The sequence below is a fragment of the Drosophila mojavensis genome, unplaced genomic scaffold, assembly GCF_018153725.1.
Source record: "Drosophila mojavensis isolate 15081-1352.22 unplaced genomic scaffold, ASM1815372v1 contig_74, whole genome shotgun sequence".
In the NCBI taxonomy this organism is placed as follows: domain Eukaryota; kingdom Metazoa; phylum Arthropoda; class Insecta; order Diptera; family Drosophilidae; genus Drosophila; species Drosophila mojavensis.
In genome coordinates this window covers 19,768,431-19,786,353 of record NW_025318899.1, presented here as the reverse complement: position 1 = coordinate 19,786,353, position 17,923 = coordinate 19,768,431, and the positions used below count along the sequence as shown (strand labels likewise).

Sequence of the window (17,923 nt, the reverse complement as noted above, 5' to 3'; positions counted from 1 at the left end):
GCTGAAAAGCTCTTGTATAGCGTATAAGCCCCCTTGAATAACACTGATACGCCGTGTGACCGACGCTGTTGATGGCAACAGCGCGGCATTGAATAAATGAAGAAGAAGAAGAAGAAGGAGCAATGTAGATGGCGTTGGCGATGGCGCAGGCAATGGCGATGGCCAAACCGGCCACTGCCACTGGCACTGATGGCCAACAAGGCGGCTTTCAAGTGCAGCTGGCAAACGCGCCAACTGCAAAAGACAGCGCCAAACAGGGCAGCGAAAAAAGCAGCGCACTCATTTTTTATACATTTTCGTAGCTTTTTTCTTTCTTTTGTTTTTTCATTTTTTTATTTTTTAATATTTTTTTTTTTTTTTGAAGGGGATGTGGCTGAGATTTTTGTTGTGCTCTCGCCAGGCGTAAGCAATTTTTGCAGCTCTCTTTCTTTTAAGCGAAACATTTTAATTTAAATGGTAAAACGTGACGATGGCGCAGTCACTGGGGGATATGAGGCTGTCTCCTGTGCGTCAAAATGTCAGTCAGTCAACGACATATGCATTTATGCATAATATGCACACTAGCATTACCAGCAGTAAGCTTTCAAGTTAACAACTCACTTATTCTCTTCATATCTGGCATAGAATTGACCCAGACACAAAGCTATAATTGTCATTAAGGGAAATCCCTTCAATTCACTTTACTATTCAATGTGAAGTACTTTTCTAGAGTAGTAGTGTCCTATCTATTGCAGGGTATTCCCATGTTGCTGTTGCATGTTGGCTCTTGCTGCATGTCCGCCAATCTTGTTGCTCTGTCATTGTCAGTCACGTGTACATTTTTGCCACTGTTATTGTTGCCGCTGTGGTGGTTATAGCTTGTTACTTGAGTGGATTACCAGCGATGTTCAACATCCAATATCCAAAGAGACGGGCGCAGCCCGTGGACGAAAAAGTTGTTAAATTATGCCTGCTCAAAATTTGAATGACGGCGCGCTTTGGTTGAGCCCAGGGCAAAAATACAAAATAAAAAAAATATAAAAAAATTAAAAAAAAAAAAAAAAACCTGGACTCTGTCGAGCTGTGGTAACCACAGCTCAAGTGCCAATTAATAAGTTTCGCCATCGGTATGCGTAAAAAATGCCCAGCAACAGCAGCAGCAGCCACAACAACAGCAGCAGCAGCCACAACAACAACAGCAATGAAATGGAAGCCCTTCGGTCATCAGCCTTTTGCCTGTGCCCTGCAACGCCGCTGTGTGCAGTTGATGCTGTTCAGTCGTTTGGTCAGCCCTGTATGCATGAATTATTCAAAGAAAAGGATATTAAATGCAAATACAAACACACTTACACACACACACATGTGTATGTATGAACGTTTATGTGATGTCCCTGCGTTGTGTGCTTGCTGCCGTTGTCGAAGAAGGATGAGGGCACGCTTGAGTAATTGGAAGTTTTTACTGCCGCCTCGTTTGCCGTAATTCCGCGCACGCTGTTGCTCTACGTGTTGTTCTCGTTGTTGTTGTTCTCGTTGTTGTTGTTGTTGTTGTTGATGGAGCAAATTTTAATTAATAATGTGCGGCTTCACACATTGCCATAAAATATTCATGCTGGCTCAGTGGGTACTTTAGACTGTCGTTGAATTTTATTGATAAAATTACGAGTGCCTTATGCTGCTTAGCTCCAGCTTTTATTAAGCTTATACGGGTTAAGTTTGAGATCATAATGTTTGATTCAAGACTGCACCTTGCGTGATCGAGCATGAGTGAGAGCAAATAATTCTGTTGTAATTGCATAAAGAAAATTGTATAAATTGAAGGTAACCAAAGTGTTGAAAATATTTCAGTCAGTCAGTTGGGCTTGTCTTTTGTCTCATTGATAAAGTATGACGATTATCCATTATCACGTACTCTGTGCCTTCAATTGGCACAAATTCTGACCAAAATATTTATTCGGCTGCCAAATGGAACAATAAGTATATTTATATGTAATCCATTTCGATGAGAGAGGGTCGCCTGAAGCGCATTATTGTTGCCATTGTTGTTTCGTTGTTTGTTGGCTGTTGCCTGTTGCTATTTTTCTTTCACTTCAGACGTAGCTCGTTTCACTTTCCGGCTTTTGCTCTCCCTGAGCACTGGGCTCTCTGGCACAAAAGGAAATGTTCAGCAACAATGTATGTTGATTTTAACTTTACCATGTTGCTGTTGTTGCTGTTGTTGCTGTTGCTGTTGTTGCTTTTGTGTGCGCTATTGTTGGTATCTGTAATGTTGCCGTTGTGCTGGCTGCAACGTTTAATTCAATGTAAACGTGTTAAAGCGTGCCCCGCATGCGAAAAAACAGAAAAACTGTTTTAAATTGATACAAATAAGCAATGGCGGTACAACTGACTGGCTGACTGATGGGCTCCACTCGCAGACGATCGAACCACTTCAACTGCTGGCCGCCAGCTCGTCTGACAGGCAGTAGCAGCATCATCATCATGCATACATACAAACGTACATACATAAATACATACATACATGTATCATGTTACGCGCATGAGGTGGTCCCATCAGCATCTGCGACAATGGAAATGTTAAATTCTCTCATTTAATTTGATTTTAATTTCATTGCTTGCAGTGTGGCGGCGAATGAAATTGAAATTGAATCCCGACCAATAATCAATCAGTCTTTAATTAAGTCAAAGCTTTACGCCTGTCTCTGTTGCGCTTGCATTCATTTAAAAGCATTGAAAGAGAATATTAAATAAATTATTTCATTTGTGCTGTAACTTTTACCTATTTTAAGTGAGTACAAGATTGAATACCTATCTATATTCGAGTCGTTTTCGGAACAGAGTACTTAAGTATTGCCACAATAACACATGATCCCACTGTGAGTTAACCCTATCATTTAATTTGAGTTTTTCCATGAAGCCAACTCAAACTCTGAGCAGCTGAGAGCTTGGTTTCCTTCAATGAGTTGCTATAAATGACGAAAGTTAATTTATATACATTAGATCACTTTGGTTTCAGCACTTTACCAGTTTCGGAGTCACATATTTCAGAACGGGAACTTCGAGTTTCAGCGATCGTTTATCCGGTCCTGTTTTGTTTGCACAGAGTATTTCAGAGACGTCATTAATAAAATCAGAGTTCAAGTTGCCCGATGCAATGCGCAGCTGCTGCAGTTGCTTGCATTCCCCTATCACTCTTAGCATAGCAGCAGAAATGTCGACTCTGCTGGACATCCATATGCTGAGTGCCTGGAGCTGTGTTAGCTGCGCTAGCATCTCCACACACTCAGCTGTCGAGCAGAAGCACTTTAGCTGCTGCAATCCGCTCAGTCGAACCAGTTGTCGAGTCTCTTCAGTGCTAAGGCTGCCTCCGTCGATGTCGAGGCGTTGAAGCTGCGGTCGCGCAGCCAATCCAGTGAGCAGCGGCAGAAAGGAGTTGGTGCTCCGAATGCCATAATATATGAGTTGCCTGAGCTTGGGCAGCTTGGCTATTGCTTTGTATGCCGGCGCTTCTCCTATCATGCCAAACTGAAGAGTTTCCAGATTAGCACAGTGGGGTGCAATGTCGCTCAGAATCCGCTGGACACTGGAAAATCCAAGGTGCAGATGACGCAGATTGGGATTTGACTTGCAGCAGTTGGTTAGAGCTGGGCCACTTAGTGTCTTCACAATCAAATGTAATTCCTCCAGATGCTTCAGTTGGCCTAAGTTGTCAAAGGTAAAATCTAAAAAATCAAAATGATAAAGAGAGCTTAAAAAAATAATTCCCGAATATATTTCTATACCATCGATCGCATGCAACTCTAGGACTTTAAGTTGCTTCAAGTCTTTGACTGCAGCCAATGTCTTCTCAAAGGGTTGCGCAAAAAGGAGCATAAACTTGAGCTGTTTGACTATCAATTTTCTCAGATTTGTCATGCCTGTCAAAGCTAAGCTCAATATGCTAAAGCAGTTTAGAGGTGCTACACATCCATAGTTTCTCAGCGCTCGGGACGAATCAAAGTGATCCAGATCTATGGTCAGCTCCTCGACAGCCTCGCGGCAAATACAAAATCTGATCAGCTCCTGCCTTGAGTTCTTCTCATCGATCGTGAAGTGTCGGTAATGTCTGCCGGCCCAATCGATGAAAACGTCACGAAATCGCTGGCAGGCTTGGGCATAACATATTTGATCTTCAGTTGACAGATAGTCCAGCAGGTATCTTAGACAGTCATCCTTCAAATCCAAAATGTGTGAAGCGCTCATTTTTGCATACGAGCAGCGGCCCGCGTTTTGATTGTGAGACTGAATCGCAAATGTGAATAAATATGAAACAATTTGCAATGCCAACAAAACGCCACGTAACTCAAACAGCATGAGTAATCAGCTGCCATTCATACACAGATAAGATAGACACACACACACACACACATTAAAGAGTATTCGGCCCGCTAGACCGGTTCTACTTCGGGCACTGTAACTGACCCTCCGCAAAGTTGTTTATTGTGCATTACTTTTCTCGCATTTCGCAATTGATTTCATTTATTTATAATTTCACAACAAATATCATCGTCTAATAAAGTCGTTGTAAAAATAGCACTTGTTGGCATAGCTCGTAAATACTTGCTGAAGATTTCCCAATGTTTCTGAGAAAAACTCAGAGCGCAATTGATTACGTCGATTCTTCGTTGAGTTCGTTAGCGATCGACTTGGACTTTTTTCGCTCTGGTTCTTTCCCGAGTTCATTGAGGCAATAGGAATAATAATGCGAAGAATATGCATGAAGTTCTTGAGTTATTTAACCACTTGCTTGGGAATCTCATTGTTCGAAAGTCAATCGTAAGCCATGTTTGTTTGAAGAGCGTCACACAAATGGTTCAACCCGTGGGCTCAAGAGAAAACGAAGCGCCTTGCTCAAAACGAAAGTGAATGAATATGATTTTTTTCTGTTAATCTGTGCAAAATAACCAACAAATAACAGCTTCAGCGACCCATTAACTAATTATTTTTTTGCTAAAATTTATTAAAACGAAAATTTATAGATTATACAAACTCGTAAGTTTTAAGTCAGTTAATTGCGAAATACTAAGCCTCGTGTGCTCGCTTTTTTCTTAAGACCAGCGTTCGACCTCTTTTAGACTCTTTGCCCTGGTAAGTAGATCGCAGGCCATCGAACGGCGGTAAAAGATTGCATACAACATTAGAATGCACCTTCTTCAGCTGCAGCTGCAATCGCTCCTGGTAGTCCTCAATGGTCGGTTTAATTGCAGGACCCGCAATCGGTGTGGTCTTCGTGCCGCTGTTTTGCTTCTCATATGGTGTCAATTTCTTGGTTTTCCCAGAGCGCACCCAATGGAAACGGTCGTTACTCGGTATTAATGTTTTACCGTTATAGTTATCGCCAAACTGCAGCAACTTGGGGCTGTCGATGTCGGGCGGCTCTGATTTGGTGTCAGTGGAATGCACCGACTCGGAGCATTCATCGTTATTGCCACGGGAAGCCACATATTTGGAGCTCTTGGTGCCGCATAATCCAGAGCTATCACCGCTAGTTGAACTATTTGGCTTACCCTTGCGTTTCTTCCTCACGGTGTCCGCTTCGGAACGGCACTTCTTATTGGAGAATTGTAGCTTTGGCTTGCCATCACTGTTCGGCGGATTGATGTGATCAAATATGATGTTTCGCAATACGATTTTATTGTTGATCAACGTTGGCATAAACAGCTGCGGCTCCCGTCCTGGATACTCAACCAAAATAGCGCTTTGGCTTAGTATTAGCTTCAAAGAAAATTTTAACTGATTGGTTTTGAAATGCATTGGTTTGGCCAAATCTTTACTTTATCATAGACAAACTTTTACACTACTGAACTGGAAAATATTATTGCTATTTACACATCAAAATATAATGTATTTATATATATTGAAGTTTAGCACCCGTTTGTTTTGTCAACTCATACGAATTCTGTCGAGCTTTAATAAATTAATTTGACACATCTCTGGTTTCCTTAGAATACTGCTTGCAGCGTTTCTTTTTTTGTCTAGTCGAAGATTTGTCCTTTAGCGGGTTTTTCATTTTTTTCACTTGTTGGCCTTTTTGTATTCTCTGTCCACTTTTCTGTTTATCAATAACATTTCCTGACTTGGGGGAAGTTGGCCACAGGCAGGATAGCCCCACAGCCTGGGTTGCCAATGAGGCAGCCGAATTATTTGGCGACTTTTGTGTACACTGACTTCTACTCGATTTCGCAGATGCACATTGCGCCAGCTCCTTAGCAGAGATGCGCTTCATAGCAACGCAACGGCTACGAATGTGAGGAAGGAAAATCTCAGATTCGTAGCCATTACATTCCACAAGCACCACCTTGCCGTTCGAAATGAGCTTAAGCTCGAAGCGTAGCCTGCTAGTGTTATCCCTCCTTCTCGGGTTGGGCGCCAAGCCAGCCGTTGCTGTGGTCAGCTTGAGGTTCCTTATCCTCGGGCATCGAAGATCCGACGACGATGACTGGGAACTCATCTCACTTGGCGGCGACTTGGGCTGCCGGCTACATATCACATTCCGCAAACAGACTCGGCCCTTTAGCAGCTCGGGCAGAAATATTTCGGATTCATAGCCCCGCGCATTCACTAAGACAACACTTCTGTCAGCCAGCAACTGTATCTGAAATCTAGACTTGTTTGTAGATTCAGTGCTATTGCACATATTTTAAGGGCTTAACAGCGCAACTGGAATTTGATACGTTCAAAAATTATCAACTGAAATTGGCTCTGCCTCCTCTCAGTGGGTTCGTTAGTACATTTGTTAATCTCAGATTTATCATATATCCAAAAGGGTTTATTTTGTTGTTGTTTGTGATTTGAGCAACATGTCGCTTACTGTTGATTGAATTTTCAAACTGGTCTGATGAGACAAATTAAATCTTTCTATACTAATGCCACACAGTAATTGCATTCGGCCAGTGAGAGTTTTTTTCAATTAATGATATAATCAAATTGTAGTCGGTGTAGTCATGTAAATGTTGTGCAGACACCTCTAATATTCCGCCCATGCCATTGGGTTAACCTCCAAATGACATTGAATATCAGCACTGAAACTGCTAAATTGAATAGCTCTAATTCGCGTTTCCTTCACAGGAGCCAGCCAATAAAGAAAACCACAAAACCAGCCACGTAAGACTATCAGCGATGTACCAGAATCCAATACCCAGCATTTTTTCCTAATTGCATCAAAGGGCAGGCGAATTTATGGCTCCAACTATTAAACGTCCGAGTTTCTGGCCGCACGCCGGCTGTATTTTATGTGGCCCACGTAAATGTAGCTGGGTCGCTGGACAGCATCCTTGAGCGCAAAAAAAAAAAACGACAACCACTTTCGGTTGGTCAGAGTTGTTTCAGCTGGTCCGTCGGTCGGTTGCCTAGCTCAGCGAAATATAAAAAATTCAATTATAAGCATTTATAATAGCGTAGGCTTGACTCTGACACCACTGCATGCGGTTCCTGTGTACAAGGGAATGCACATTATCTGCCGGGGCTTGGTGGTGTACGTAAATGGCTTGATTACATTAAAGCTGTGGCCAAATAAGCTGGGAGAAGTATTTTTATATTGATTGCAAGAGTTGATTCATGCATGCAAAGTGATTAAGTTAATAAATATAATTGACTTATTTAATTAAAAACTAGTGTTAATTTATAGCAAATCAAAAGTAATATAATCTAACTTAAATATATTATAGAACCAGCACTGTGTGTCGTATGACTTATTTTCTGATAATATAATAATAATTGTGATATTTTCACGCTCTAAATTTTACTACTAGAACTTCTTCTAAGCTGCTCAAATGTAAAGCAGACTGCCAATAATTCTGAGGTTTCCGTAGTTTACTATGTATTTGATATGTCAAGTATGTATGTTTAAAAGATTAAGAATGAATGCAACGATACTTTACTTTATTCATCCGTAAATCTTTAATAATAATCGAGAAATTTGCCAATTTTTGATTAATAGCAATATTTTGACTATTTCCCCACTTGAATTCTAGCATTCATTAAATTTAAATTTTTTTTCGAGCTTCTACTAGCAACAGCAGTTTATGTTTGTTCTGTCTCGTTTTATTTTTGACGAAATACAAAAAATTCATTTGCAATGTTTGACATGCTTTGATTTTTGTTTTCACACAGGAATCCATGTTGATTTGCGCCAATGCGAATTGTTTAGGCAGAGAATGATATTTCAACGCCTGTCGACTGGCCAAGTAATTTAATCTGACAAGAGCCAAAAATAAATAGGCTTAATGTGTGAAGAAGTTGGCGGCAACGTGTTTGAAATGCGCCCTTTGGCAGTTCTCAGCTGCTATATATATGATATACCTCTATATATATATATGGATACGTTTGTTTGGCTTCACTGGAATAGCCTTAAAGAAATGCGTATAAGCAGAAAATTTGCATAAGAAAGTGTGAAAGTCTCACCATGACTAAGTATGGGGATGTGTCAGTATTTGTGTGTGTGTGTGTGTGTGTGTGTGTGTGTGTGTGTGTGTGTTTGCGGGCTTGAGTTTTCCGTGAGCCGTTTTTGCAGTTTTTGACAAATGACTTAAAGCCTTAAGGGTACACAGTTTTGAGAAGGGTTAAAGTAATTTGTTGAGACTGTTAAATATTGTATGTGGCCCAAGAACAAGAAGACACAAAAACAAATACATAATAAAAATGAAATATTTTCGTATTAACAGAAACAAGGACAATGTGAAAAGCATGTAAAAGTACGCATGCATACATACATACATATATAAATATATATAAATATATATATTTCTATATATGTGTACATGTATAATGTATGTGATATATACATGTGTATTAATACACATATCTCTGCTGAAATTGTTTAACTGGACAAATTATATTCACACATGCATAACTGATATATTCATAGCTTATATAAATCATTTGCCCGCCCCAAATCTGCTTAGGATACCGCCAAAGCCTTTTATGCAGGATGCTGAAAAGCATTTCAGAGAAAAAACTTTGTATGTATTGCATCTCAAGGTGTCTTTAGTGATATAATCTAATATAAAGCTTCTACACACACCTATGCATAGCAGCTTTACTGAAACGACCTTCAAGTTCTCTTAATATATGTAAGCAATTTAATAGTCATTCGTGTTAATTAATGAATTACAATTAATGCTTATATAGGAATAAAAAAAAAAAAACGTATTCAAAAAAAAAACTTATTAAAGCATTTTATTTTTGAGATACTTATTTTGGCAAAAAGCAATAAATTTAGCATTAATTTACATTTGGTAAGATATGTATACAAATGGCATATGTGACTGGCTCACGCATGTAAGTTATGCCTTTGATGTCTGCTCATAAGATAGCAATATCGTACCCATACTCACCCACACACACACACACACACACACACACACACACACACACACAGATACAGACGCAGTATAAGTATCAGACAAAATGACATACTTTACCTACTTAGAGTCAGCAGGGCAAAGGAAAAGTTTCATGCACAGTTTCAGATTGGTTTTATTGCGCCAACTTGGGCTGATGACAATGGCGGCCGAGGTGTGTGTTTAATCCGGAAACTTATTTATGTATGTGCAGAAGCAAATATGTCTTCACGTATATATGTATGTGTATACATCTATATATGTGTATATATCTTTCCGGTCGTTTGGCTTACGCATTTTCTCATAGCTTATACATACATACATATATACATATGTATATGTATATTGAAGCTGTCCGAAGGGCGCACTGAGCGACAAGACGGACACTTTCTTATAACACGACCGCGCACACTTTCACTTTACATAAGCTCTTTGTAGTGCTTACTGGCTGACACCCCTCTGAGTGTCTGAGTATGTGTGTCTGGCCGTGTGGGCGTGTGTTTTTGTGCGAGTGTGTTGACAAACACTTGATAATTCCTTGCATACACGCACTCCGGCTTGGATGTGCTCGCATGTACGATAAGTAAGTACGAGTATCTGCAAGATAATCCTGCGTATCCACTGGGCTTGTGAGGCCATCTGCCAGTTGCTTGTTTGTGGCTGCCCGCAAGGGTCTCTTGAATTATTTTAAATTGTTTCTGCCATGCATTTTGATCGAGTTTTTATGTATTCATATGCGTGCACATCTATAAGACGAAATAAAATAAAATAAGGAAAAAATAAAATAATGGGCTCGCCCCTCTTTGCATTTGCCAAAGGACCATAAACTGTGATTTAGAGTTTCAGATGCGGATTTCTATCAGAATTTAATCTTGCAGATGCTTAAGCGCCCAATTTAATGGACTGTGGGTCGATTGCTAAACAGCTTTGGTTTTCATTAGAAAAAAAAAAAAACGAGAAAACCTTTTTGTGAGTTTTATTTTCTATAGATAAGCTTACATTAGGGCTGAAAAGGATATAATAAAGGGGCGGGCAAATATATGTTCCTTTTCAGCTTATTCTATACTCCATTCTTTATTTAGTACGGAGCGCCGGCTCTTTTGTGGCTGATGATGAGCACTTGCTCTGTTAATTAAATTAACGTGCAAATGGCTGAAATTACTTTCAGAAAGTTTTTTCTGTTTGCTTAGCCCGGTTGGCAGAAGGCTTCAGGGACGAGCCATAGATCAAAGCACCTCTCGTGCTGTGCATCGTCGCAACTCATCTCAGGTTGCACTTTCGTGTGCATGTGAGTGAGTGTGTGTGTGTGTGTGCGCGCTCCGTGTGTGCCTTGTCAGCAGGTGTGCCAGCACCTGTGTCTCTACTGGAAGCGTGTGCATTTGTACGGGTCCAGTAGCCCGCTTCGGTTATACAAAGTAGGTCAGTCGTTGTATATGTGATGCCAATAAAAGTTAATGCGCTCGTGTGTGAATGGCATATGGAATACCGGTATTTGCGCTACCTTGTTGATATTTTTTAATATTTATGGAATTTTAAAATGACAGTTAACACATTTACGGCAAACTGCGCCGACTGCAAATTGTATCATTTATTTGAAATCGACTCTGGAAAAGTCGTTCTGACTTATTTTTGCAACTATAATCAGCTTGTGGCTATCAAGAGTTTAGCTAATTGCTTGGATGAAGTCCAATCTATGAGCTTAGGTTATGACTCGACGCGTCTATATTGCAGCTAAATTTTTGTATTTGATAAAACATAATATTGTATAATATAATAATATTAGGTCTACCCATATAGATTAAATAAATCGTTGTGTAAGTATTAGTCCATATAAAATGCGAAGCTGTAGTCTTAAGACGATTTCAAAAACTGTAGTTTCTATCATTGAAGGAACCGTTGAGCACTAAGAATTTATTAGCTAAGCATTTGACGGATGAAATAGGCCGACCCTGAAAGATTTCATACCCCATTATCCGTATTTCCAGGAAATCAGTTTCCATATGAAGCCACAGACATGGATAAGGGTAATCGAAAATCCTAGTTTGAATTTTCCTGAAGCAAAAATATTTTCAGTAAATATTCAGCTAGTAATTTTGAATTGTTCTTTAAATCATTATTAAGTAGGTTATGCCTAAAGCATGGAGACAACAACTTACTTTCCATTTAATATTGTGTTTGTACAGTTGAAGCTTGGAAATTTCCCTCGGGCATCGAAAAAGAAAGAAAACTTCAAAGTTGAATTTATAAAAAGCACAGCGAAATATAAGACCAACAACATTTTCAATTATGCCAAACTTCGAACTGTTAATTAAATCTGTCAAAAACAATTAGGCAAAATTTTCACTTAACAGCCGCCATCAACGTATATAATTAGAAATAATGAAGTTGAAGAAAAAAAATGAAAATAAAAAATGAAATTATTTACCTAGCAAACTGGCATTATCTATACAAGCGACACTGTGAAAAAGAAATGAACCTGCTCATCTTTAAAGGACCCTATACGAAGTTGAAACTCATATACAATCTCTAGATGGCACATTATCAAATTGATGGTATGTTGAAAACAAATATACACTGTGTGCCATAGTACAGGGTATTAGCAATTCAAGTGCAAACAATGCGATTGCGTCCCGAGAGACTGACAAATGAAATGTCTACGCAACAAAATAGCAACTGTCGGAGTCGGAAATACATCAAGTGTGAGCGCTGAAAGCCTTCGATGAGATGAGCTGGGTAGCTGGGTAGCCGGATAGCCGGATAGCGGGTAAAGATGGCCAGGAAACGGCCAGGCGACAGCTTCCTCGATGCCACCATTGTGCACTGTGGAGTGAAGCGTTGACAATAACGGAAATTATTGTTTCTATTCTTGTTTTCTAACACTCTGAGCAGCGTGTTCAGTGAGACAGCTTTTCAGTTAAGATTATGGCAAACATTGCCAGGCTTGCCAGCCCGGGGTCTATCTCGTTTCCAGGACTTAAAGCTGTGTATGAAAACCACTTCGCTTAAATAAGTTATGTCAGGTTGACCCTTAGATCTCTTGTTGGTCCGGCCAACATTTAACATAGTATATAAAATGTTTCCACTGGCCGACTGTCTGACTGTTTGCCAGTCAGCTCACAGTCGAGACAGTAAGTGCTGGCTGGGAGGCCGAATTCAATTAATGTCGGCATCATCAAAGTAATTTCACGTCTTGCCGTTCGGGATAGTTCGTCTAATTAGTTTCATCCCAGCTTATACTCTTACTCAAATACACTCTCCCTTATGCTTTCTGTTTGTACCTTTAATTGAGTTTATCTCAGCTCATACTCTTATTCAAATACACTCTCTTGCACTTTCTGTCTTAAGTTCATCCGAAATATATGTTTTCATGTAGTTATAAGTCTTATCGAAGCACAGAAATCATCATCAGCCATTTGATTTTGAAAAGTTTCTTTTATTTGCCTTTGCAGAAAATCTTTAACGATTATGATGAAAGTTTTTATATCAGGCTTCAGTCTCCGATATCTTATTATTATGGTTAGCGTAAGCTTGGCAATAATACAGCTGAAGAAATAACGAAATTCATAAGTTAAACATATTTCTGAAGAAACTACTTCAATTACTGTTGCCTTATAGCAGGAAAATAAGACTTATGAAACACATATAAGTTCATTGTGCTGCGTGTGTGGAAAGTATTTTGTCCGCATTTGCCATTCATTAATTAACTTGTAGTGAACAGGAACTGGGAGACAAATTGCTCATGTTGCGGTTGCTGTTGTTGTCTGAGATTTTCTTGAAAATTGCATTGTTTGACAAAGGCCCAGCAATACATATGACCTTTTGACAGTTTATAGTCTTGACTTATGTACAGCGGTCTACGGCCGGGCTGGCAGCTAAGCCAAAAGGAAAACTCTACGAAAGCCTTGTTGACTCTTGAACTTACTTGACAGCCTGCAGCTGATGCAGATTTTTTGGCAACAGCATCACAGCAGCCTCATGGCTATATACTATGTATGTAGAAATGTGTGTATATTGTGTGAATTTATTTGAAGTTCCATGTAAACTTGTTGAAGTGCTTCAATTATAACTTGAAAACTTGTTGACATTTATTGAACAGTGAAAAACAGGCTATGTCAGCCTTCAAGGCACATGTCAAGTGTAGATACACGAGCCTCTACACACACACACACACACACACACATACACTGAAGTTGTAAGGCTTACCCAATGTCAGTTTCCATAGCTTAATGGAAAGACGTTTGCATTGGCACTTTGCGTCCCTATGTAAATCATCCACATCGCAGTCTGCCCTTCAAACAATTTTAATACATACATATAAGAAAGCATTTTGTCGTCTTCAGTCACAATTTTTGTTGAAACTCAATAACTCAATATTAAAGACTGGGGAACTTGCAACGTTTAAGCCTTTTATTTACAAGTTTGTACAATTTCGTCATGAATTTTAATTTATATTGAACACAAAATTCTCTATTTGCGGTCATATGTTTGATTTGGCGAACAATGTAATTAATTTATTTTGATTATGCTAATACAATAATGTGGAATTCAATATATGGCAAAATAATAAATGGAAAATGTTAATGAGATCAAATACATACCCTGTGCTCTGCCACGCCTCGGGATATATTGAGCTAATCAATTTGTATGCCAAAGCTGTAAATTAATATAGAAAACTAATATATTTATTGCATATTTGATTGGGGTTGAAATAAATGTGGGCCAGGTGCATAGAAGAGATTCAATAAGGAAGTAGGAGATTATGTTTATACATGCTATAAATACACTGCATAAAATTTACTCAAAATGTAGTGCAACGCCATGGCGGATACTCTTTCTGCTTTCTGTTCGTTATTATTTCAATGGGTTTGCTCTAACATGAATTTACAATTTGTGCTTTTTATGTTTGGCAAATATGCATATGGAAATACACGTATATGTATGTGTGTGTGTGTTTGAAGGACTCTTGTCAACAAACAATAAATTGTAATAAAGCATCGGATAGACACAATAATTGTTCGGAAAATTCCATTTTCTCTCGTGAGCTAGCCCTATGTAGCCCATTTAAAAGGCAAACCGTTTTGTTTCGCTCAAACTAGACATATTTAATCCAATTAATGCACAAGGACAACGCGCTGCTCCTTTTGAGACCTAATTGGTTTACGGCAAAGGTAAAGGTAAAGGTTTCACATCAAGCCAGTCAAATTGCCGTCGGTGCCCGGTTTGAAGTTTCAGCTCGTGGCACCCACTCACGGCTGGATATATAAAATGGCTAATTGGTTTTCGAGAAAGGTAACATAATTGGCATGTGGCTAACGACCAATCAGAAAATCTAATTGAATGTGCGCCAAAGGGCCCTAATGTCTTTTATACACTTGTAACCTGATAGCGGCTCGAGTGCAGCGCATCATCGGTAAATACATTCCTCACTTCACTTTAAACATGCAGAGTCACTTTGGATCAATAACAGCTATAGGTCATTCGCTCACATCATTCCTTTCCATTCTTAGTAAAAGTTTAGATACAAAAAATAAACAATGTAAGTTAATTATAATTGAACATAAAAAGCATAATAATACCACATTTTTTGCGGCCATGCATAATTTTAAAGCCAGTTAATCATACGCCTCGTTACATAATTATTCTCAGCCCAGTTGTTGATGTATAAAACAAAGCGGGTAAAGCAACTGTCTCTTAATTTGTACGAGCCCAACGAAGCGGCAATCAAAAGTTAATATTGTACGCATACTGCAGGGGAAAATTAAACATTACTGTTTAATACATAATTAGCATGGCGTAGCTCTTAGTGGATTTTAATAGACTTGCTGGAAATATTCTGTATGACAGACCAAGTTAAAATGCATAAGAGTAACAGAATTTATATACAGAGTTTACAAATGAAAATTATTAAATTAAAAAGTTGCATTAATAAGCATTACTTTTTAAGATTTCTAAACAGTATTAGGCAGCATCTTAAACAACTCAATTTATGCCAGCAACAGTAAGTAATTTCAGTGAAATTGGCTTGGTCTAAAAAACGAGGCTAAGCCAATGCGACCAAGTCAAAAAACAATAAACTAACATTTGGAAATTGTGCCAGAGAATTGCTGACATTGTCTGATTGGCAATTGCAATTCACTAGACCATAAAACAAAGTGCAATACATTTACTTGGGCAGTTCTTGGTGACTGGCGAATTGTTTGATTTTATTGGGTGTGGCTCGGTTTGGTTTGGCTCGGACTTGGCTGTAAGTGAAATGCGGAATGACATGCCGTTAAGCATTTGGTTTTGATTCGTTTGCTATTTGTTTAGCACTCAGTGACAAGCACTTTGGCAATTTATTTTGCACGTTGGCATATTTAATAGGCGAGCACGACTCCCGACAGCTGACAAATTATGCCAATGTGGGCTGAGCGCTAATGCACTGGGTCTGAATAATTGATCTCTGGCATTGTGTGTGAGTTTTCAGTGCGTGAATGAAGCACACATAGTTTCGTTGTTGTTCGTATAGCATATATTTGTCACGCTGCGTATACGCAATTTGCATATAACGCATCCGCCCCGAGCGGCTTTCATCGCACATGCAGAGGCAGAGGCAGAGGTAGAGGGAGGGGCAGAGGCAGTGGCAGAGGTAGAGGTAGAGACAGAGGCAGAGGCAGACAACCGGCAGATGCCTTTTGTTTATTAGATGCCAATTTCCATTTGTAGCTAACGAAAAACTGCAATTTCAGCACAAATGCGAGGGCCACTCTAATTGTTGTCGACCAAATAAATCTTTAAATGATTTATTTAATTTATTTATTTTACAAACTCTCAGCAAGTCAATAAATTAAATCAATATGCATTAGAGCTCTAATATTGAGGGATATTACGAATGCATTCTAATTGAAAAGTTCTCTTCCCACCGTCTAGAAATGCATGCATTTGGTTTCTCATGCGTGATTGATTTAATTATTACTCAAGCCGCAGAGCAGCTGACAAAATGTCTTGTCGGCCAAATTCCACTCAATTGCATTCTCGAAAATAAACACCTGTCTCTGATTCGAAGGGCCGCCCAATTTTCACCGCCCAGCTGCGGTTGGCTGTGATTAAAATGCAACTCAGATGCAAAATAAATAAATAAATAAATGCGTTTAAGGAATTATTGACCTCAATAGAGCTCAGTAAACAATTGTTTCCTCCATTTCGACACTCGCAATGTGCCATGTTTGCAATTCGAATTTGGAAACTTGTAAATCACAGCTAACAACTAAATTGGCATTATTTTCAGGCTTAAATTGCACTTTATTTATTTGCTGGCCGTGCAAGTTTTGCTTGTTATTTATGTCATTTGTGATATTAATAAATAAATAAGCTGCATTTGTGAGCATTTATGAATAAAACATCCTTACTTTTACCCATTTCATTATTAGTTGAATAAAATATTATAATTACATGAAATTTATACATTTATTAAAATCCAGAAGTGATTTCAGTGTGATGCATTTTAATAAATATAAATTCAAGTCACTCAATCGAATCTCAGAAAAAGTTTTGCATGACAAATATGCATATATGCATTTTTTACTGGAAAGACACATGAACATGGCAAAAAGCAATTAAAGTGGTATAAAATATTAAATCGTATGCAGTCATATATCTATATACATATATATTTTTTATTTGTCTTTGATTATGTGGCTCAATAAAAAATAAACAATAAAATCGAAAATATTAAAAAGGAAAAGGTTCACGGCGAGGCGTTGAATCATCGCTGTGAATAATTTCCCATTCCCGCTTCGAACAACAATTTTCACACAAAATTTAACACATATCCGAGTGCCCGGAGCCTCACCTGTTGGCAATAATTCTCTCGCTCAGCTGGGCAGCCACTGGGCGTCGAATCGAAAACATGTTTCGGTTCGACTGGAGGCTGTTGTTGCTGCCGCCATAGCCATTGGTGATTAACTATGTGCTGACTGCCTGGCTGACTGCCTGGCAGGCTGGCGGGCTGGTTGGTTGGCTGGCGTCATTAAGTCCTGGTATACAAGGTGCTGGGCCGCAACTCATGGATTCATTCAAGCTGCGGCTTTTAATGGAAAACTTAAAGCGCAGCGAGTATTAAAAGTTTGTTAAAGTAGTTGCCGAGCCGGTCGGTTCGGACCGAAGCTGCCAGCTGCACTTAATTTACTGGCAGCTCATTTGTGCTCTCGGCTCTCTATTTTCTTCGTTTTTTCTTCTTTTTATTCCCACCATTTATTTACATCTTCTGTGTGGGTTATAAGGGAATATGCAAAAACTTAGACCTCAGTTACTTATTGTTGCCTTGCCCGCTGCGCTCTCGGCTCCAGCTGACTTTCCTTATCCATAACGCGCTGTATGCGTGTAATCTACTCAAAGCAAATAAATTTTTAATGTTGACTAATGTAGAAAATGTGCACAGACATTTACCTGCTCCTTGCCATCCCATCTAAGTAAGGCAACGGCAACGGCAACGGCAAAGGCAAAGGCACAGCCCAGCTAAGCCAGAACAGGAAAGTTGCTGTAAGCTGGCGCAAATTGCAACAGGCTCAGGATGCAGCTGTAGGCGA

General features: G+C 39.2%; 2 protein-coding genes across 2 annotated transcripts; both read right to left on the bottom strand.

Moving 5' to 3' along the window:
- Positions 1–2,719: 2,719 nt before the first annotated feature.
- On the bottom strand, positions 2,720–4,253 carry LOC6583020. The gene is made up of 3 exons (XM_002008663.4): positions 3,759–4,253; positions 3,001–3,698; positions 2,720–2,942 (listed from the first exon to the last, which is right to left on the bottom strand). Exons 1-3 carry the CDS (start codon positions 4,216–4,218, stop codon positions 2,871–2,873), a joined length of 1,230 nt encoding a protein of 409 aa, XP_002008699.2. The 5' UTR covers positions 4,219–4,253; the 3' UTR covers positions 2,720–2,870.
- A 701-nt stretch (positions 4,254–4,954) lies between these two features.
- LOC6583019 lies at positions 4,955–6,854 on the bottom strand. The gene has a single exon (XM_015162692.3). The coding sequence runs from the start codon at positions 6,650–6,652 to the stop codon at positions 5,933–5,935; it is 720 nt and encodes a 239-aa protein (XP_015018178.1). The 5' UTR covers positions 6,653–6,854; the 3' UTR covers positions 4,955–5,932.
- Between the last annotated feature and the right edge of the window lie 11,069 nt (positions 6,855–17,923).